Source organism: Bos grunniens, chromosome X, assembly GCF_055505025.1.
Source record: "Bos grunniens cultivar Pamir isolate PY7600 chromosome X, Bosgru_T2T1.0, whole genome shotgun sequence".
Lineage (NCBI taxonomy): Eukaryota > Metazoa > Chordata > Mammalia > Artiodactyla > Bovidae > Bos > Bos grunniens.
The window spans coordinates 146,047,941-146,071,546 of NC_141194.1; the positions used below are offsets into that span (position 1 = coordinate 146,047,941).

At 38.4% G+C, this 23,606-nt stretch overlaps 1 protein-coding gene and 1 long non-coding RNA gene across 9 annotated transcripts in view; one reads left to right on the forward strand and one right to left on the reverse strand.

Annotated features, from left to right (window-relative positions):
- Positions 1-23,606, reverse strand: part of SLC6A14 (solute carrier family 6 member 14) — a 446,075-nt gene that overhangs the window by 14,205 nt on the left and 408,264 nt on the right. For 6 of the 8 annotated variants that reach the window (XM_086387224.1, XM_086387223.1, XM_086387225.1 and 3 more), the window contains 8 exons: positions 22,159-22,262; positions 14,389-14,537; positions 12,308-12,473; positions 9,211-9,342; positions 7,566-7,730; positions 6,622-6,760; positions 5,069-5,201; positions 2,014-2,154 (listed from right to left, as the gene is read on the reverse strand). In XM_086387224.1, the coding sequence (XP_086243350.1) occupies positions 2,014-2,154; positions 5,069-5,201; positions 6,622-6,760; positions 7,566-7,730; positions 9,211-9,342; positions 12,308-12,377 (780 nt within the window). In that variant the 5' untranslated portion in view covers positions 12,378-12,473; positions 14,389-14,537; positions 22,159-22,262. Of the gene's footprint in view, positions 1-2,013; positions 2,155-5,068; positions 5,202-6,621; positions 6,761-7,565; positions 7,731-9,210; positions 9,343-12,307; positions 12,474-13,172; positions 13,265-13,389; positions 13,539-14,388; positions 14,538-22,158; positions 22,263-23,606 lie in introns of those variants that run through there. The other 2 variants (XM_086387230.1, XM_086387222.1) reach the window with 2 other exon arrangements.
- LOC147341594 (uncharacterized) lies at positions 14,427-14,842 on the forward strand. Its single transcript, XR_015158770.1, has 2 exons — positions 14,427-14,554; positions 14,781-14,842. It is a non-coding gene; the product is annotated as an uncharacterized LOC147341594 (long non-coding RNA).

Consider the following 23,606-nt stretch of genomic DNA (forward strand, 5'->3'; position numbering starts at 1 on the left):
GCCAGCACTCCCAAAGAAGGGGTGAGGGCAGTGTTTGTGTTGGGATGGGGAGGTAGGAGAATTAAACTGTATGTTTCATACAGAACTTTAGGCTTAGCTCTGATGTTTTAAAGATAATAGAGACACCAAAACACAGACCAGTATAAAATAGTCACATAAAAATTTCAGGATAGTCTCATGGAGCTATAAAGCCTAGGTTTCTGAGGCTTTAAAAGCCACTTAGAGGAATATCAAAGGAGCTTTTCCACTGTGCTCAAAGATATGAGGTTTAAAGAAAATGGAGGGTCCATTTCTTAGGAAAAATGCTGCATTCTACAATTATTTAGTATTATCTAACAGAAATAATTAAAATACTTGTGTGCTCATTTATATAACAGTTTACCATTTCAAAGTATATTAACATATTTTATCTTGTTTAATAACCTAACAGAGAGAAGATGATGAATCCCAACTTCCATTTTATTTGTTTCTTATCCATCGTCAAAAATGGTCATCTAGTTGGGAAGAGATTAACAAACAAGGTTAAAAAATGTGAGGCCCGAGAAAAATGAAGAAATAAACAGTGGCCTTTGGATACATCAAAGTACGTTGATCTCCAACACATAAACAATAAAAGTTCATAGTTCTAAAATGATTTGGAGTCATCAATTTAGATCAATGATTTATTTTATTTTATTTTTTAACTGTACAATATTGTATCGGTTTTGGCATATATCAACATGAATCTGCCACCTAGATCAATGATTTAGAGTGATTTTTTGTGATTACTACTGAGTGAAAATGATTTGGACACACAGAAGGTAACCAAAGGCCAGAGACTGACCTCTCAATTTTCAAAAAGGTAAAGGATGGATTTCCATGACTAAAAATGGATAAATTTGACTTGGTTATCAGAAACATTCTACAAAAAATAATTAAATATCGATATTGTGAGTATTTAGAACATAGCAACTGCTGAAAGCATGAGTTCCACAAAGAATGCCATAGCAAGCTAAAAACTAATATCCATTTTGGCTAATACTACTAATATGATATTATAGTGTTTCTTGATTTTAATATAATATTGTGGGATTTTGCCTGACCAGAAGCTTAATGTATTCTAAGAATGTGACATGACTACTAAAAAAGTGAAAGTGTTATTAGCCTGTATCAATAGAAGGAAAGTCGATGGAGTGTACTTACTGGCAATGCCCTGTGCAGTTAAAATTGTAAAAGATTTTATGTACATATGATACACATAGCCATTATCTGAAGACAGACTAATATTAAAAGGGGTTACCAATTCATATTCACGGCACATGTTTATGTGTCTTGTATACAAATAACAGTTTTGTTTATGGAATTTTTCATTTCAAATTTATGTTTTAACTTCAGAATATTAACTTTTGAAGACAAAGTTTATATTAGACGATTAAGCCATCAACTGTAATCTTTAAATCTACTACACATTTATCTGATAAGTCACATGCATGCTAAATCACTTCAGTCGTGTCTCACTCTTTGCAACCTCATGAACTGTAGCCCACCAGGCTCCTCTGTCCATGGGATTCTTCAGGCAAGAATACTGGAGTGGGTTGCCCCTTCTCCAGGGGATCTTCCCTACCCAGGGACTGAACTCACGTCTCTTATGTCTCCTGTATTGGCGGGCAGGTTCATTACCACTAGTGCCACCTGGGAAGCCCTGGTCATCAATTTGTGGGTATTCATGCATGAAATATGCTTTTTCAGATTAAGAAGCCCCAAATCCTTTTGGTCAAATAGGATCAGTTTCAAAAAAATGACTTTGAAAATCCTGTTGCTAAAAATGACAGTCTCACTTCCAATAAGACACCTATTAGTGTCATGTTAAACACTTAAAATCAGGCATCCTAGTGGACAGAAACATTAATAAATTTAACTCCATATTCTTTTACAAGCTATTACATTACAAGACTCTAGGTAATCAAAGATTTTCAGTATTGACTTTATCTAAGGTTTACCTCCTTAGATAATGTGAAATCCAAATTGTCTTACCTCAGCATCCTTAAGTTTTGCAAAATTTGACTGTGCTCCAATATAGTATGAAATGCCTTTTGCTGCGCCTTCCAGAGTTGCCCCTCGAATCACCAGGATGAGTAGGACAACATAGGGGAAAAGAGCTGTAAAATACACCACCTACCAAGAACAACCAAAAGTTCTTATTTTTAAAACTCATGGTATATAATTATATACAAAGTTACTAGCCAGTTGAAATGTTTAGCCTATTAATGTCTGATAATACTAATACCAAAGTTGGCGTAATTTCCTCTTTCTCTGTTTACCACTCTTTGAATGATCCACTTTCAAAACACTCTGATGTATGTGGCAATGTTTCCCAGGTTTATGTTGTAAATAAACACTATTTCAGCAATGGTTATTTGAAATCCAGATGAAGTGCTTTCCTAAATGTATCCTAATAAATGTTGGTAATTTCATCTCTGGTTCCTCTGCCTTTTCCAAATTCAGCTTGTAAATCTAGAAGTTCAAACTACCAAACGGTTGCGTTCATTTCACATACTAGCAAGGTAATATTAAAAATCCTTCAAGCTATCCTTCAACCGTACATGAACCAAGGACTTCCAGATGTACAAGCTGGATTTAGAAAAGGCAGAGGAACCAGAAAAAAATTGCCAACATCTATTGCATAATAGTAAAAGCAAGGGAATTCAAGAAAAATTATCTGCTTCACTGACTACACTAAAGCCTTTGACTGTGTGGATCACATAAAATTGTGGAAAACTCTTAAAGAGATGAAATACTAGGCCACATTACCTGCCTCCTGATAAACCTGTATGCAGGTCAAGAAACAACAGCACCAGACATGGAACAACGGACTGGTTCAAAATTGGGAAAGGACTACATCAAGGCTGTATATTGTCACTCTGCTTATTTAACTTCTATGCAGGGTACATCATGCAAAATGCCAGGCTGGATGAAGTACAAGCTGGAATCAAGATTGACTGAAGAAATATCAACAACCTCAGATATGCAGATGATACCACTCTAATGGCAGAAAAGTGAAGAGGAACTGAACAGCCTCTTGAGGAAAGTGAAAGAGAAGTGTGAAAAAGCTGGCTTAAAACTCAACGTTCAAAAAATGAAGATCATGGCATCCAGTCCCATCACTTCATGGCAAATAGATGGGATAAAAGTGGAAACAGTGTCAGATTTTATCATCTTGGGCTCCAAAATCACTGTGGATGGTGCCTGCAGCCATGAAATTAAAAGATGTTTGCTCTTTGGAAGAAAAGCTATGACAAACGTAGACAGCGAATTCAAAAGCAGAGACGTCACTTTGCTGACAAAGGTCTGTATAGTCAAAGCTATGGTTTTTCCAGTACTCATGTATGGATGTGAGAGTTGAACCATAAAGAAAGCTGAACATGAAGAACTGATGATTTTGAATTGTGGACTTTTAAGAGTCCCTTGGACAGCAAGGAGATCAAACCAGTCAATCATAAAGGAAATCAACCCTGAATATTCATTGGAAGAACTGATACTGAAGCTGAAGCTCCAATATTTTGGTCACCTGATGCAAAAAGCCAACTCATTGGAAAAGACCCTGATGCTGGGAAAGATTGAGGGGAGGAGGTGAAGCGGGCAACAAAGGATAAAATGGTGGATGGCATCACTGACTCAATGGACATGAATTTGAGCAAATTCCAGGAGATAGTGAAGAACAGGGAAACCTGGTGTGCTGAAGTCAATGGGGTCACAAAAAGTCAGACACAACTTGGTGACTAAACAACAAATGTCTGATAGTGAAAATCACCTCTTGGTAAATTAGTGCATTAAGGTGGGAAGGAAAATGATTTTAAAGTAGTTTAAAAAGTAAACTTTTAACTGCAGTAGTTAGTCTATGCTCAATCCCAGAGAAGAAAGAAAATCTCCTAGTAGTTGTTCAAATCCTGTGAAAGCTTTTAAAGTGAGTACTGGACACTTGATATTATTATCCTTAAAGCTACCATTAAAAGTGTTTGAGAGCACACATATATACATGTGAACTGCTTGTATCCTAGATAACACATGGTTCCAGATGAACAGACTGCCTTTGAGGCTAGCTTTTCATTAATGTGGATAATTTCTTTGCTCCATAGATTTCCTATGTTTGGTAATATACCCAAGGAGATGATTTAAACAAACCATCCCAAGACCAGTAAAAATTAATTGCCTGGGTAAATGGAATTTCATGGATTTTTCAATATTAACATCAAAAATCAACCAAGGGTTTAAAAAATGTACAATCGCAACACTGTTTTGGAAAATTTCCACTGAATTTGTGATGTTCCTGGTATTTTTGTGATCTAACAGTATGTCCATTACAATGTAACAGTAACTGTGCTAGATATTGTACCAGGAACACAAAGATAGTATCCACAGTTATTCTTGTTCTGTGTCCTTATGAAAATTTCAGTCTGGTAGTTACAAACACACACATGTTTATTTTTCTGGGTATTGTACAGCTGCTCACAGAGAAAATTTCATGTTCTCTGATATTGCCACAGTGCTCTCTGAAAGTTTAAAAATAAAACAATGACATAGGAAATGTTTTTCAGAAGAGGACTTTCTGCTGAGAGAGGGTTCTGAGTCCATTTTGGCAAGCTTTAAGAGAACACTTGTATAGCTTTATTTTTTTCTTTCTCTCTCAGTGGAATAATGGGAATGCTGACACTCTTACCCTATATAACATATGTAACAGGGGTCTAGACTTTCCAAACCAAAAATTGTAACATATAATTCCACTCAACATGCTTCTTTATTATAATAGGATGGAAATTTTAAAAATATACTCCCAGAATGCTGTATCAGCTAGAAGGGTCCAAGTTTAGAGAACTCACACACATCTAGTACTAATTTTTGCTAGTTTTATTCTTAACAATAGCAGTGTTCTTATGTATTTTCTTAGAGTGAGGCTGCCTACTTAGAAAGCTTTTCACACATTCGAAGGCTCTCATGATAGAAAAGAACATGCATTTGATACTACTTGGCATTGAACTACAATGAAATTGGAAAACAGCAACATCACTGTCTAAGGTGTTTTCTAAATTACCTTTCCAGAAGACTTTATTCCTTTAAATAATGCTGCTCCGACTATGAGCCAAGCCAGAAGAAGACAAAGTGCTAAATACCAAACAATGACTCCAGTCTCATCCAGTCCACTTGACCGTTGGAGTGCCACTTTACTGAAAACACAGATGTCCTTTGATTAACACACAATCATTCATCTTAATACATTGAATTTTGTAATATCTTTCATACAGGGGAAGCTTCATGAGTATTTTACTAATAGTCATACTAATTCATATTTATTCATTTAATACTAATATTAATTAGTATTTATTAATGTTAATATGACATCAATGTCATATGAGCCTTTTACTGATACAGTTGTATGGAGGGGCAAAAATAATTCAGTGATAAGTCAGGCTCAAAACTTTCTGGTTAACTGCAGCCAATTCAAAATTTCAAATCATAGAATAAAAGATCCACTCATTCCTTTAGCTCCGATTTTCCCCTAAAATTTCAAAGCTCCTCTATGGAAAAAAATTAACATCAGATTATTTTACTCATTATGGTATTTTTTTTTCTCAAGTTAAAATGACAGAGAAGACATTTTAAATTGTATTAAATATTTTTGTATTCATCATAGTGTTAGTCACTCAGTCGTGTCTGACTCTTTGCAACCCCGTGGACTGTAACTCGCCAGACTCCTCTGTTCATGGGATTTCCCAGGCAAGAATACTGGAGTGGGTTGCCATGCCCTCCTCCAAGGGATGTTCCCGACCCAGGGATTGAACGTAGACCCAGGGATGAAACCCAAGTCTCCAGCATTGCAGGCAGATTCTTTACCACCTGACCCAGGGAAGCTCTAATTCATCATACTTGTTGTTATTATCAAAGCTAAATGGTCCCATTATTTATACCTTTTTCAAAGGCTTTCTGGAAAATTCCATGATTTCCACTAGGGACATATATAGATATAGGGTTTTACTTGTTAGCTTGATGTTTAGAACATTTCAGGGGCCAGATTTTAAAAGGGTCACACAGAGCAGTAACATGGAGATGAGGAAGATTTCATTACAGCAGTAGTCAAAGAAGTTATATAAGGGTAAAGGGCAGGTATACAGTAAGGAGATTAGAGATCATTTAAAATTAATAAAAGCAAATATAACCCCAAACATCTATTTTGTCATATAACGACAACTATAAACAAAATGAATAATGAAGAATTTCAGCCTTAAATAGCAATTCTGCCCCTAGTATTATTCATCACCCAACTGTTTATCATTAGAACTTGCTCATTATAGTCTAAAAATTGCATATTTTTCTTCAAAGCAATGCCCTAACTTATAGATAATAAGCACTATATAAATCATCACTGATGACCTTGTGCCCATTTAATAACTAACTTATGAATGACAATCTATTAGCTATGCGCTAATTTTGCAGGCTACTACTATTCACACAGGATAAACATTTGAGTCAAATGAAGTATAATTTGCTCTTATACGAGTTAAGGAGCTGATCAATTTTTTATTTTATTTATAAAAAACTTTACTAACATGTAGGATGTAGATAATGTAGATAATGTACTGTACTCACTTCCAATACTGTTCACTGGGAAGCTGTCCTGTCTGATAAACTTCAGTTCCATTGATGCAGGTAAGATTGTTGGCGTCTACCCAACTTTTATTCGCTTGAAAGATTTCATTTATGCTTATACTCACATTACAATGTGTCACTAAAATTAGAAAAAAAGAATACACACAGACATGTACTTAGTTTTAGACGAGTGCTTTCCTGGAAATAAATTTTAAATGGTGAAATACTTAAGGTACTGTCTAAATTCTTATTTAGTGAATGTGGAGTAGAAATTTCACAAATGGAATAAGCCATGCACACTCAGCAACTTAAATTTTCTCTACTACTAAGCTGAGGGTGAGTATGAAAATATCTGCCCTTTTAAACAGTATGTATTTTTATATTTACAGTTTATTTACAGTAACAACAGCTATAGAGTAATAGTCATTTCAATTGGGATTCAGTACTCTAGGGAAATTTTCATATGTGGACTTATTTAACCTATATAAATAAATGACACCTTTAAATTCCTAAGAAGTGTTAAATCTGTATCAATTTATTCTCCAATATACACAGCCAATCCCAGTGGTAATAGTCTACAATATTGATGCTACATTATTCCAAAGACTAGCAATACTCACCATCTCCTGAACACTACTATGTATCATAAACAGTGATTTTCTCTCTTACCACTTTCCCATTTTCTTCCTTGTCTACCACTGACAACCTAGGTCTGCAAGAAGTACTCCAAGTAGTGGTTTAGCTTTACTGGCTGCCCTCAGAAATTAACATATTGCATTAATCAACTTTCACATTATACATGACTTATTCTGATTTCATCAGTAACCTGTGGCTCACTTAAAGTTGAACCTAAATTTGTTAGGAAATGATTTAGGCCTTTAATCTTGTTAGAAAATATAAAAGAATGAATGATTCAGAGTTAACAATAAATAAATGAATTTTACCGAAAGGTGATCTGCTACAGTTTCCATCAGCCCAACTGATGGAACATTTTGACCATGGTAGTTCACGTTGAAAAGAAGCAAACAGGTAGTAAAGACTATAGGCAATTATGACATTATAATAGATTGTCACAAAAAGGGATATCAGGACCATTGTAATCCCCACACCTGGAAAAGAGAACAATTAAAAACATAAGTACTGTGGTGGATTCATTTTGATATTTGGCAAAACTAATACAATTATGTAAAGTTTAAAAATAAAATAAAATTAAAAAAATAAGTGAAATTTCTTTTGCTAATTCATACAGCTGCATTCTCAATTTCCACAAAATCTATTTTAAACTGAGAAAACTGTTTCAATGTTTTCTCTTTATTGGAGGCGTGGGAGACAGTACTGTTGTCTGAATAGCTTCTCAAAATTATTTTGATGATTGATTTTTTAGACAGATTTTGAGTTGATCAGGAAAAGGTGCTAAGATTAAAGATCTATATTAAGCCACTGAATTCACATAAAGAAAAGCCATGTTCTTTACTCATTCTTATTAAGTCTGTAAATTCTTGTCAGAGTGGGTACTATTAAAAAAAAAAAAATTTCAAAGCTCATATCCTGTCGATTCAGTGACCAATACTCCCATCTTCATCTATACCCCAGCATTTTGACAAGTAGAAGATAAAGCCTCTGAAAGAATTTCCTAAGGGGAAATGTACAGCATTTCTACAAGGTGTGTAAAGAAAATTCAGTAAATTGTAATTATCTGAATTTAAACTTCTGAAATTTCTTTAACTCTCTAGTTTGAAAATGCAGCTTAGCACACTGAATATCACTTCTATGCTAAGACTAACTTTTGAGGTAGCTTCCTTAATATTCCAGCATAATAGTCTCTTCACCTCACTATAAGTGTATTTTTGATGTTACATTGAAACTTTTACAGGTAGCTTTCAGCAGCTAGCACGTACCAAAAATGATATATAATCTTCAAACAGAAAGGCTGTTTAATGTTTAATAACAATCAAAGCATTTAAAAAAAAATGTTCCCAGTGTCCTATTCCATTAGGATCATCCAAGAAAAAAATAGTGACCTGCCCTTCAACTTTCCTGAATGAGGCATTGTAAAAGATAGGCAAAAGCAACATCACAGAGACCGCATACGGAGTAGAAGAAAAGGCAGAGCCATAAAGTTAACACACAAGACTGTTTGCCAAGAGAATTCAAAAGGTGAAAATAAAACAACTTCCTCATATCCTTCTTAACCCCAACAATATCTGCAGCCCAAGATAAAGAGAAATACATATTAACATTTGATTTCTAAATTTGATGGTGGCAAATAAAAAAAACAATGTATGTCTGTGACTTTGAAAGTTAGTTGCTCAGTTGTGTCCAATTCTTTGCTGCCTCATGGACTGTATAGCCCACCAGGCTCCTCTGTCCATGGATTTCCCAGGCAAGAATACTGGAGTGGGTGCCATTTCCTCCTCCAGGGGATTTTCCCGACCCAGGGATCAAACCTGTGTTTCCTGCATTGCAGGCAGTTTCTTTACTACCTGGGCCATCGTGTCCAAATGTTAAATGCTTTCATCCACACAGTGAGGACAGCTATACGCAGAAACAAACCCATAAGCATAACAAGGAAAACATTCTAATACCAACCTTGAAACAATGGAAGAAGCCTCCAAACTGCAACTGGACCTAGGCTAGAAAACTGCCCCATGGAGCACTCTAAGAAGAACAGAGGTAAGCCAGCCAGGGCTAGCATAATCACATATGGTATTAAGAAGGCACCTAGAAAAGGCAGAAAAAGAACCAAAGTACCATTATATGCCCAGATCTTGATGGCACTTTGACAACCAACACAACATTTTGAAAGCAGTCTGATAAGTGGAGTCAGAGAGAACTGAATCTGGGCTTCAAATCTGTAAGAAAGTTGTTGATTTTCTAAACCTTGGATTCCTCATCCATGAAATGGGGATGCTGGTATTACCTAATGAGGTTGTTGTGATTATTAAAAACAATAACCCATAAAAAGCAATTCAAAGACGTTGAATGATCATAGGCTTTGGAGACAGATAGACCGAGGTTTATATCCTGGCTTCATCATGTACTAGTTATGTGACCTGGGGCAGTTTATCTAACCTCTCAGTCTTGGGTTCCTCATAAATGGGAAGAGCAATGCCAAGTCATCAGTTTGTGGTAAGGATTTAATCACAGAGCCTATGTGAAAACACTTCACAAAATAGGCAGGCATATAGTATATGTTCAAAGCTAGTTTCCCGCCTCTCTCCTTAAAAACTAACAAAAACAATCTGCTTTTAAGACTTAGGGTTTAAATGTTAAATGTGGTTCAAAGTAGAAGCTATTGCAGTTAAGTTCATTATTCTCCAAATAGTCATGTGTCTTCACTCAATGTTAAAGAAACATTATTTTTGGTATAACAATCTTGAACCCTTGAGATGTACGCAGAATTAACATTCAATTTCATAAGGACTAATATTCCTACATTTAGATTATTCAGTCCCATTTTTGTTTGTTTTGTTGTTGTTGTTGTTGTTAAACCTTTTATTATTTTACATTTATCCTGTCTACTTTTAGGGAATACAATTCATTAAAACTTTGACCAGAATTTTGGTAGAAGCGGGTACAGAATATTAAATTTGTTGTTTAAGTATTCTAGAAGTCTTAAATTAACAATGTTTAATAAGAAAATGTGGAATAAGTGAGTAAACTAGACTTTGGGTTGGATTATGTACATTTTTTTCTTCATATACTTTTCCCATTATGATACTATAACACCATACCTGGGCATTACATTTTTTTCTAACCCTAAAAATATATTTTACTAAAAATAAGAAGACAATAAAGTACTTGTTACATGCAAGTCACTAGTCACCAGAACATAAGGACAAATATGTTTTTACAGATGTTGCAATGTACATACCATCATTACTATGACTAATAGAAGTTTAATTCCCACCAATGGTAAATATGAAGAAAAAGTAATACAAAATATCTGTTTGAAAAACAATATGCAATATTTTGCCAGCCCAGTGTAAACAGGTTTGTAGACACACACAAAAATCAATTTTCCTCAATGTTATCAATGGCTTTTCACCCATTATATTATTTCATTATTAATAACAACCATAACTGGTAGATTAGCAATACAAAGTTAACACTACTGACCTAGACCCTAAGGTAGTCTGATACTTCTCTTTCTTATAGTGTTAAAAAGCATCTAAAGATAAAAATGATTCCAGATTTTAGCAACAGTCTTTTAAGCCTGACCATAAGTTTAAATCTAATCTATTAACTTTTGACAAATTTGAATTTCGTGTTCCTGTTCTACCCTTGGGCAAAAAAGAGAAGCAACTGAGAGAGAGTAGATCATCCACTACTCAAATGATGTGATCTTTTAAAAATGAGAGCCAATATGATAAGCTAATTTTTAGAGGAAACAGTGAGAGAGGTAATAGCATACAATAAAATAATGCCATTTTGTTTCAGCTAAGTTTAAAAATTCTATATTAAACCTAGTTTGATATAGTTCCTAGAAATCTATAGTAAGTACTGGCCCTTTATGACATCAACTCCCAGGGTATTTCTTAATTTAAACCTGAACATTAGGGGCTGAAAAGGAACCTGAATGCTTTTCTCAACTACACTGACCTTAGGACATATGATTCCTGACTCATCTTCCAGCTCAAATGTATACTAAACTCTTGATTAAACACTGTTGGCTCTAGTTGGTAATTTATGTTGGTAATTTATGGACCAACACTTAAAGTGTTTCATAAACAGAGCTCCTTTCTTAAATCTTTGAAGGGCAATATGAATGTTTTAATATAACCAATTAATAAGGAATGTAAGATTGAAATATCGCCACACAAAATCCTATTGTACCAAGAAAAATAATTACAGTGGCATAGTTTCACTGGTATCCAATTTTGAAATATAAGGGAATGTCACCTCTACACTTCTAATAGGACTTGTAATTACAAGTAAATAAATATGGTGTAAGTGAAAAGTTGTTTCAACATTACTAGAGGATATTGCAATTCATTCTGTTTCCTTTTGGGTGTCACTTCAGAGTTATTTTTTTCTCCTTGTTCTAATTGAGTCTTCTTTAGTGATCTATGAGGTATAAACCATATTGTTTTACAGAAATTAAACACCTAGCCTTGAATTAAATTCTATTGCATTTTAGAAGGATCTTCTACCTGGTCAATCCAATTTGGAATATATGTAACTGATATTGCAGCTTAACGTACAAAACCTTTAATTACCTTTTAATCAACTCTTTCCAAACTTAAGTTTCCAAAATGTAATGCCTTATTTTATTTAAGCAAATGATTTATTTGAATTTCCTATTAGAATGACAATTCCCTGCCTTTTACTTAGATTCAGCAATAAATTAGGCAAAACACAACTTGAGTCTGAATACATTATTATAGGAACATGTATAAATTAAGAAGAGTAAGTCATATGAAGATTGTTTGGGATTTCAAATGAGAAATCAAAAGTGCTAAATACACAACTTTTATCAAGTTTATATCTGAAGATCTTATGAAACCAGCTTTCCAACTTGAGCTAGAAAACCATGGTCTAATAATAAAATGAAGTATGCTCATTTCCCATCCTCCCACTAACCCATATTATCATATACCTTTCCTTAGGTCTTAAATATCATCAGAGGCCATAGAGCACCTCCCTTAAAACTGAAGGGGAAATAAATTGGGGCAGCGGGTAGTACCTCCGCCATTGTTGTAGGTCAAATAGGGGAACCGCCACACGTTCCCCAGTCCCACTGCATATCCAACCATGGATAAAAGGTAATCTGATTTTTTGGACCAGTTACCACGCTCCTGATTCTCATCATTTTCATTAACATGAAGATTCTCGGGTGCAACCTCAGCATTCTAGAAAAAGAAAAATATCATCAGCTTATTTTTCTATTAAAAATTACACAGAAGCATAATTTCAAAAATTCATAGAGTGACAGTGAGAGAGAGAAAGACATACAGAGACAGGCAGACAGAGACAGAGAGAAACAAACCCTGAAAAACATAGCCAAAGAGAACGTTTTCCAGAGCTAGTGACACCTCTGTGCATGACTGCTTTTAAAATGAAAAAACCTCTGTAGGTGGATATTTTTACTAGTTCTTTGGGTTATGTCATCCAAATTTTAGTGAAAAGGTTACATGTGGCACCCAGTATAAAAGGCAAATGAAGATGGCCAAATAAAATTTCAAGTACAAATGTCTTAAAGATGAATTAGGTGAAATCAATACTCTTGAAATTGGAGGAGCTCTTTGACAAACAGGTTCAAATATAGTTTCTGCTTTTAAAAAAAATCATAGACTCTTTTTCATGCTGGCTAGTTTTGGTGTTTGGAGCTGTCAGGGAAGTTTGAGTTCCTTTCCAGAGTAAAACCAGTGCTTTTCTGAAAGCCACAAAATAATATTCAGACAAATTCTCATGTCCCATCAGGTGGAACAGCATTCTCTCCACTTCAGAGAAGAGGGAAGGGTTCCCTCAGGTCAGGTTATTTTCTTATTTCCCTCTAACCTATGGACACAGTTCAGAGAGGGACAGAACACAGAAAGTGGTGGGCATACCCAAGGCAGAAGATGAGGCGACCATAAGTCTTCTCGCTACCAGAGTAAGAGCTGTCCTGTTTCCTCTCCTCTATGGGGACATCTCAGTCACACTTGAAGGCAGTTGAACAGAAATGTGGTAAACGGAATAGCCAAAGAGAGCAAAAGCTGAGATTTGCCTCTCCTTAAGTTTTCCCTTCCCAAGCCCTCCACAGGTCCGCAGCTCACAGACTCCTACCTCCTTCCTTCTGCACTTGAAGAAGCTCAGACACTTCAACTTGTCCATGGTTCACTGGCTCCCTGGGCTGCTCTGCCTGTCTCTCAGTCTGGCCGAGCTTGACTGGTGACGGATACACACTCCCCAGTCACTAGCTGCCAGAGTGAGCCACCTTGCCCAGGGGTGGGACCATTTATGAAGGGAAGCTCCCTCCTCCCCCGCCTGGTTGCCCTGTCATGTCAATTACCGGAAGGGACTAAAGTGAGGCTCCGGTTTTTCCCCAGGTAAGCTGGCATGTAGCAATCCCCTGCCCCGGCCCCGGGAAAGGGCTGGGCTGTGAGAGAGTGGAGCAGTCGGAGCAGAGATGACTGATAGCCTTTGACTCAGAGCCTGGCAGCTGCCTTTGCAGTCTCTCCTCCTTTCCTGGGTTCCCTGCTTCCTTGTAACCTCTCAGTCTGGTCTCTGTCCTGGGGCCAAGTGCTGATCTCTACCAGTGCTTGAGGCAGAGAAGGACATGGTCTGTGGGGTTCATTCCATTCCCCAAGATTCTCCTTAACAGACTGTACTGTCCTGGGCTCTGGGATTTCCCAAAGTTTTGCCCCTCACTAGAAAGCACTTGATCCCCTGGGGCAAACACTGCTCCCAGAGAGGAAAGCTCGTGAATTGGGCACCTTGAAAAGCAGCCAGTTGAGATAAGATTACTCAGCTGGCTCTGCCTGAAAAGAGCAACTTTGAGCCTGTGTCTGAAGTGCCTTTCTCAGCCTTCAGGACAGTGTTGCCCTTTACAGGGAATGCTTTGTGTAAATTTCAAAGAGGCCAAACAAAAACAAATTATTGAGCAGGTTTATGGGAAATTCTAACCCTAACAAAGGACTCCACTCTGCAAGAAAGGCGAGGCTTGGAAAGTAAACTATGAGGAAGCATCCTGGTTGGGCCAGGGAGGAAAGTACTATTATAATGCTGTTTACCAAGGTAACACCTTTTCTTCAGAAAACTCAAAGGATTTAAACTCTATCATACCAGGCAAAAGATGGTGTCAGTTATATGAGGCACAGTATAAATCTCTGCACACGGATGAACCAGCCATGAGCCAAGTCCTGGGTCCAGCGTCCAGCTCCTCTGCTCTCCACCGGCTGACAAGAATCTTCCATTTGCAATAGAAATATGCCCTGGGGAATTTGAGCAGGTAAGGCAGAAGAAAGTCCATAAGGGAAGTGGGAAGGTAGTCAGGAGAAAATATCAGTAAGTTTCATCTAATTTTGTCTTGAATGAAGCACAGGTTGGTGTGTATGTCTGTGTGTGTTTGTGTCTGTGTGAGCATGCACATGCACGTGTATGTGGACCTATTAGTGTTATATGCCACTGGTATGACCTAAAGGCTAAAATGAAGGAATTGTATTAACCTGTTGCAGACATAAAAGAGAGGAGGGGAAGGAAGACTTATAAACCTCTTTATGAAAGGATGACCTGAAAAGCAAACCTAATAGCATTTACGAAACTATCAAAGTCACATATCAAAATTCTGTTTACATGGAGCACTGAAAATAGATGGTAACCAAAGTCACTGCAGATGGTGACTGCAGCCATGAAATTAAGAGAAGAAAAGCTATGACCAACATAGACAGCATATTAAAAAGCAGAGACATCACTTTGCTGACAAAGGTCCATCCAGTCAAAGCTATGGTTTTTCCCAGTAGTCATATATGGATGTGAGAGTGGGACTATAAAGAAAGCTGAGCACTGAAGAATTGATGCTTTTGAACTGTGGTGTTGGAGAAGACTCTTGAGAGTCCCTTGGACTGCAAGGAGATCCAACCAGTCCATTCTGAAGGAGATCAGCCCTGGGATTTCTTTGGAAGAAATGATGCTGAAGCTGAAACTCCAATACTTTGGCCACCTGATGTGAAGAACTGACTCATTGGAAAAGACCCTGATGCTGGGAAAGACTAAAGGCAAGAGGAGAAGGGGACAACAGAGGATGAGAGGGTTGGATGACACCACCGACTTGATGGACATGAGTTTGAGCAAGCTCTTGGAGTTGGTGATGAACAGGGAAGCCTGGCGTGCTGCAGTCCATGGAGTCACAAAAAGTCAGACACGACTGAGTGACTGACCTGAACTTATGGGAATAGTGATGACCTAGAGGGATGGGAGAGTCTCTCTGATGGCTCAGTGGGTAAAGAATCTGCTTGCAATGCAGGATTCACAGGAGATGCAGGTTTGATCCCTGGACTGGGAAGATCCCCTGGAGGAGGAAATGGCAACCCACTCCAGTCTTCTTGCCTGGAGAATCCCATGGACAGAGGAGACTGGTGGGCTACAGTTCATGGGGTTGCAAAGAGTCAGACATGAGTTAGTGACTAAACAGCAGCAACAGAGGGATGGGATGGGAGGGTGGGAAGGAGGGTCAAGAGGGAGGGGATGTATGTATACATATAGCTGATTCACTTTGCTGTACAGCAGAAACTAACACACTATTGTAAAGCAACTATACTTCAATAATAAAATTTAAGAAAAATTTTAAGAGACTAGGAATCTATCTATTTCAGGGATAAGTGGTAAGCAGGGGAAACAATCAGCAATTTTCCCTGCCTGTTATACAGTAGAGAAATTTCTAACAACTTGGAAAGTTTGAAAGTTAAAGTGTTAGTTACTCAGTCGTGTCTGACTCTGTGACCCCATGGAGTGTAGCCCTCCAGGTTCCTCTGTCCATGGAATTCTCCAGGCAAGAATACTGGAGTGGGTTGCCATATCCTTCACCAGGGGATCTTCCCAACCCAGGGATCCAACCTGGGTCTCCTAGATTGAAGGCAGATTCTTTACCATCTGAGCCACCAGAGTTTAGAGGCATAAAATTTAAGACAGAAGGTACTTTAAAGAATGTAGTCTTTGCTTATTTGCTTGCTTTAGGTATATTATCCCCATCGCTGTGCATGGCTTTCTGTGATATGCCTTCTTTCTAACTTTTCAGTATCATCTCTTGCCAGTCTCTGCCTCAAACTCGTGAGCTTGTGTGTCCTTTCCAGCATATGCACATAACATGTTACTCACCTCGGTGCCTTTGCTCATGCTGTTTCTTCTTCTGGAAATTCCTGCCTTCCTCACCTGGCTAACTACTACCCATTTTTTAAGACTCTGCTTAGGTATTACCTCCTCCAGATCTTTCCACAATAGTTGTGCCTCTATTACTAAAAACTAGGTTTAGATGCCTCTCCTCTGGATTTCTATGCTATTCAATACTCATTTTACATTGTGTAAAATTACTTGCCTCAAGTCCTTTAAACTGCAAACTTTCTGTGGGTAGGGAAACTGTCTTAATCATTCCTGTATTTCCGATACCTGGCACAAATCCTGACAGACACAGAACAGGCACTCAGGAAATGTTTATTAGGAAATTTTACTCAGAAAGGGCCATTTAGAACTTTGTGGTCAAAGAAGGGAAAGGAAAACTGGTCTAGAATCTATCCCCAAAAGATCACAAAATATCAGGGGCTCATTTTCTCTTTCTGGTAGTCTGACTTATTAACTGATGAACAAATTGTGTTTATGAATTTTTTAATTTATTTGGGACTTGAAAGAAGTATAGAAATTGAGTGGGTATGTTAGAGCAAGTTCGTGTGCCCAATGTAGAGTGAAGCCAAACTGAAACATCGAAGTTTGGACCAGAGAAAGGTTCATTGCAGGGCCAAGCGTGGAGACAGGTGGCTCACGCCCTAAAAAACCCTGAGCTCCCTGAAGGGTTTCGGCAAAGCATTTTTAAAGGACAGGGTACAAACGTGATCAGTTTGTGCCCAATTCTCTGATTGGCTGATGCTTAGGGAACAGGCAGTGTCACAGGGGTTGACACTGTCAGTCCTTAGGCTCCAGGAGGCCTGGCGCTACGTGCTCATGGTCGTCAAGTGGTTAACATCTTCCATTTGTTGGGGAGGGGGAGTTTTTTACCATCTGCAAAACAAGTCAAGAAATGTGCATCAAATACTGTTATCCAGGTACTTCAGAGAGGAGCTAAAGCAGAGGGTATGGGGGAGAACTCTGTCCAGGAAGCCTCCTTGGGTCCTGCTTGGTTACAAATCCCCCCTCATCTTTATACTCCTCAGTCTTGAGGAAACAAGGTCTGAACAAGAAAAAGAATAAAGGTTCAGATAAGTAGACCAATCATAAACTTGACAGAGGTGCCCATAGGGTCCCGGTCAGATACAATTCCAGCAGACACCGCTTTGAAAATGGCTGGTGGCATCAGAGTCTGACAGTTACTCCATTTTTGCTTCCAAACGCATTTCTCTCCTCAGTGGCCAAACGAAATGTCACCGTTACTGGTTTTAATGCTTTCCTAGATTTCATATCCTTGAGAAAATGCAATAATTTGAGCTCAGAAAATCTTCTGAACATATCTTACAATCTGAAAGCCTGCTCTGCCAGTTGTTCCCAGAGTATAGAGTACCTGATTCCTGATCTCCACCCTGAACTCCTTTCAGGGGGTGTTCAAAGTTAGCGGGAGCAGTGGCTCATGATTTAACCCTTGTAGAGGTAGATGGCAAGTGCCAATGTTTAGTTGGCAGAGCCCTTTCATCATAAATTTGACCATGGCTTTGAGGGCATTTCATCCCATGTGCTAGGAATGCTCATTCCCAGGTCTGGCGAATATTGCACTGATAGGCTACTCAATGTGCTATCACTGGACTAGGACTTATTAACAGTGCCAAAAGTCTCTGGACCTCTTGTCTTACTAGTTTCTTATGGTCCAGGAAAGTCAGTATTCCCTCTTGTTGCTTATTCCCATATCTAGAGTTACACTATTACAATCATTTATCTCATATGGGACTATATGTCATTTTATCAGAGGCTCAGTCACACATTTGTTAATGCAAGAAACAACTTTGTAAAACAGCCATTCACTGGTGGGTTAGGTCAGAATGTCCCTTGTGAACTGAACAGAGATATTTTTGTTTAACATTTAAGCATGGGGGAGAGTTCTCTGAGATGGCCCATCATGTATTCTTTAAACGATAGGCAATGTCCCTTTAGTGATCAACTGGTAGCAAAAGCAATAGAATACAAAGGATAAAGTAAAAGAAACAAATCCAATATGGAGTTAGATTTGTTATTGCCTATTACAATTCCCCACTGTCAATGTCCACTCTACAGTCTTGTGGGAAAGGGATAGCTCTGGTTACTTTCTGCTGAACAGGGTGATAAAAGGCGATTGTAGAAAGGAATTGATCAGCCTTGGGCAGTGAATATTCCTTAGAATCTTTAGTACATAGCACAATTCTCTTTCTTTCTTTATCTACAATTATTTGAACTGGATGAAACCTTCTATACTTAACTACTACCTAATTTGTAATTGGGCTTATATGTTTTTGCTTCCAGTTCCCATGATGTGCTTGTGAGTGCCTGCTCAGTAATGTCCAACACTTTGTGACCCTATGTACCGTAGCCCACCAGGTTGCTCTGTCTATGGGATTTCCCAGGCATGAATACTGGAATGCGTTGACACTGCCTCCTCCAGGGAATTTTCTCGTCTTAGAGATCGAACGTGCGTCTCTTGAGTCTCCTGCATTGGCAGGCGGATTCTTTACCACTGTGTCACCTGGGAATCCAGTTCCCATACCTATTTATTAATTTTAACTTTCTGTGTCATAACTATACTTAGTGGGGAGGATTTCCTTACATCTGGAAAAACACAGATTAAAAGCCAGTAATATTTCAGGCAAAACCAAAAAATTATAACCATATTCATCAGTTTACTCAGTTGTATATAATTAATCTTTTTTTACTAACAGTTTTACGAAATCGGTTTCCGTTAGATTTTTAAAGTATGTTATCTAGCTTAGCACTATGATTTAAGTTATCAGAAACTCGTTTTTGTTAAAACATCCTTTTTATGACTCTTCTTGAAGATGTGGCAGTTTTGCAAAACATCAGCTTAGCTGCTCATAAATGATAAAAGTCTTAAAAAGTTTTGAGGGTTTTTTAAATGTTATTACCACATCCCTTTTTCCTTTAGTTCCAAGCAACACAGATGTTTAGATAAGTTCCAGAGACCCCAGGTAGGTCATTTATATCTCACAGGCACAGGAAGAGAAATATCAATTCCTCCTCTAACTACTTATACAAAACCCAGCCATTTGGGGCTATTTTCAGGGAACTTTCTTTTTTTCCGGTTCCCAAATATCCCAAATACTGTTATTTGTTTAGTTTAAACAAACAATAACAGTAATAGACAAGAGCACATATCACCTGTTCACATTCTCATGCCTCATTTTCAGCAAAATCAGGATGAAAAAGGCGGATTTGGACTCAGTACTGAGACACTCGTTCACATATAAACACACACACCCAATAGCACCAACAGCAATACCGAAAGACCCACTTTGATATAATAACCAAGCCATAAGGGGCATTTGTTCTCCAGATCTTAGACAGTACTGAGGCATTTTCTTTCATTTAGGGAGCATAATTAAAGATCTCCTCAATTTACAAAAATACCCCAGGGAACTATAAGATGGAACAGAGCTCTGATCATCCATACTTAATTATCCATGGCCAGGAGAAAGCAATGGCAACCCACTCCAGTACTCTCGCCTGGAAAATCCCATAGACTGAGGAGCCTCATAGGCTGCAGTCCATGGGGTCGCTAAGAGTCAGACACGACTGAGAAACTTCACTTTCACCTTTCCTCTCATGCATTGCAGAAGGAAATGGCAACCCACTCCAGTGTTCTCGCCTGGAGAATCCCAGGGACAGGGGAGCCTAGTGGGCTGCCATCTATGGGGTCGCACAGAGTCGGACACGTCTGAAGTGACTTAGCAGCAACAGCAGTGTTATCAAATGTCAAGCAAACAATTCAAACCAGTTTCTCAGGGTCACACTTCCCTAGCCCCCCAAAAGAAGATTCCTATCCAATGCCCGATCAGTCCAAAAGAGGAGAACTCTTAACCAATGCATTATCAGAGATGAAGTTGAATGAATGACTGTGTGCATGCGTGCTTAGTCACTAAGTCATGTCCAACTCTTTATGACCCCATGGACTATAGCCCTCCAGGCTCCTCTGTCCATAGGATTTTCCAGGCAAAAGTACTAGAACAGATTGCCATTTCCTACTCCAGGGGATCTTCCTGACCCAGGGATCAAACCCGTGTCTCTCACGTCTCCTGCATTGGCAGGCAAATTCTTTATCACTTCACCACCTGGGAAGCCTTGTATGAATGACCAAGGCTAGTTCAAAAGGGAAAATCCCAACCAAAGCCATAGAGAAGGATATCCTGATAACCTGTTAATCACCAAAGCTCCGTTAATCACCAAAGGTGTCTAAACTGGTCAATGCAAACTCTAACAAACAACAGACATATGGTCCCACAAACTAGAGATCAGACAAGCCAAATTCCAGAAATTCCACTTCCATTCCAAAATGGAGGCTGCAGAGCTGCCTGGCTCCCAAAAGAGAATGGATCATGAGTGGCTCACCCCAAAATGATACACACAAAAAGACAAACAACAACTAAGCTACGTTCACACAGAAAATCAGAGGAGGTGTAGTCTAAAATTCCACTTCCATTCTCAGATGGAGGTCTCCAAACAATGGGTCCAGCTCTTGAAAGAGAGCAGACACAGTGGTTCTCTTCCCACAAGGGAAGCAGCCCAGATGGAGTGGAGACAATTCTGAGCCAGAGCAAGCTGGAGCGACTCACTCAACAACACTGAATGTGGACCATATCTCTGGATGTTTCTTGGCTCCAAACAGTCTTGTGCCATGGATGACAGTCCCTCTGAGATCTCTGAAGCAAAATGGGCTCCAACAGCTGCTGGGGGTTCAGGGAAGGGGCTGACCCAGGCCAGGGTTGATCTTCCCTGGGAACAGATTCCTAATTGTTAGTGCAAGTTCATGTGCCCAATGCACAATGGGTTCAAACAAATTGAAATGTCAGAGTTTGGAGCAGAGAAAGATTTATTTCAAAGCCAAGCAAGGATGCAGGTGGCTCATGCCCTAAAAAGTCCTGAGCTCCCCAAAGGTTTTTGGCAAAACATTTTTAAAAGCCAGGTTGGGGTGTGGGGGGTGTTGCAGGGAGATCTACTTATACAGAGTTCTCTGATTGATTGATAACAAGGGAACAGGGTGGTGTCACAGGGGTTAACATTATCAGTCCTTAGGCTATGTGCTCATGTTGCTGCTAAGTCGCTTTAGTCATGTCCAACTCTTTGTGGCCCCATGGATCGTAGCCCACCAGGCTCCTCTGTCCATGGGATTCTCTAGGCAAGAATACTGGAGTGGGTTGCCATTTCCTCCTCCAGAGCATCTTATTGAGCTAGGGATTAAACCTGTGTCTCCTGTAGTTCCTGCACTGCAGGAAGATTCTTTACCACTGTGCCACCTGGCAAGCCCCATGTGCTGATGTTTGTCAAGTGGTTAACATCTTCCATTTGGGTGGAGGGGTAGAGTTCACATCTGTAACTCAGGAAATGTGCATCAAATACTATCATCTAGGTACTTCAGAGAGGAGTTAAAACTGAGGACATGGGAGAAGGGCTGTCCTGGGAAGAGCCCATAGGGTCCTGCTTGGTTACAGGCACAAGAGAGAGAAAGCTATATAAACTGAGTCATACGGTAGGGATGGGAGACCATGAGATGACTCTGTTTGTGGGGGCAAGAAATAAAGTTGGAGAGAGAAAGCATGGCTATGCATGTGCCTTGAAATCCAGGCCTAAACCATGGTCTGGTAAGCAATAGTAAAGTGACTGTAAACTTGGAAATCACGCATAGCACATTCTATTTTTGTTGTGCAAAAATACCTCAAAATTATGACGAAGGACCTTCAAGCATCAAATTGTACAATGCTGGACTTTATGGGCCTTCTCCTCCAGTGTATGCACACCTCAGCCATGAATCTGCTTAGCTTAAAAAAAAAAAAAAGACACCATTTTAGAGATTTATTTAGAAATAACTCATCGGCAACTAAAAAACCAACTCCTAATTGTGATTTTGTCGAGGAAAAGAAACATTAAAATAAAAACTGATCCAATAGTTATGGCTCACATTCTTTCCCCTTCTTACTGAGATTAAATTTATGTCACTATTCATAGAAGTCCCTTCCATCTTATTTTGAGTCACTAAATATAAAAGAGATCATTATCTAAGGCTTTCTTCTAGCTATTTGGATGTGAAAATTTTGCACAAATCAGAAGGCAGTTGAACAATTTCACAAACTCAATTCTTACTGAGTAACCCCACTGTTTTCTACACCTCTTCTGAAAGAAGCCTCTTAAACTTCACCAGCTGAAATTGTAAGAGAAGGAATGCTACTAGTGTACCTACAGGAAAAAGAAATTAATATATTTTTTGGAAAAAGTCTCTCATAGTACATGTGTGTATATGAATTATCTCTTTAAAGTTAATAGTTTCAGACAACGACTTTATTAAAAGAATCTGACTCCATCCATAGTCAAAATATTAATAAATTATTTCTGAAAGTTTCCTTCAATCCTAGGAAGTAAAATATACTTAGGAAAGACAATCACATGGATTTCCTTGCTGCCAGGCAAAGAGATAATGATTCCCTAGCTATGTCAACTAGTGAATGGACAAAGAAAACACATACTAGTTTGCTACAGAATACTAGAGGATAGCATGCCAGAGACCCTTGAAAAAAATGAAAGCACCTGATGCATAATATCATACTGGTGCTTTCTAAACAGGAAAAGTGAATCTGCTAATTTTCATGATTTTTTAAACATTTGCTGTAGCATACTATACAGCTTTTCTTAAATATTATGTGTACAAATCATAGGTGTACAACTTGAAGAGTTTTCACAACTATAACAATCCCATGCACCAAGTTCAAGAAACAACCACGCCGGAACCCCAGAAGATCCCTCCTTACCTTCCTCCAGTTTAACTGCCATCTTGAATTTTAACACCATAAATTGGTTTTGCCAGTTTTTGAACTTTTCATAAGTGGAATATTATGGCAAGTACACTCTATGTTTGACTTCTTTTGGCTCATCATTTACATGTTTTGGAGACTCAGTTGTACCATAACACAGATCTGTAGTTCCTCTATTGTCATTCTGTTTAGCATTCCAATGTATGACTATACTATAATTTATCTGCTTTATTGATGGACATTTTGGACTGTTTCCAGATTGGGGCTGTTTTGAAGAGTGCAGTGATGAACTTTCCTGCAACATGTCTTCTATATGTATTTCTATTAGGTATAGAGCCAGATACATTCAGGATCACA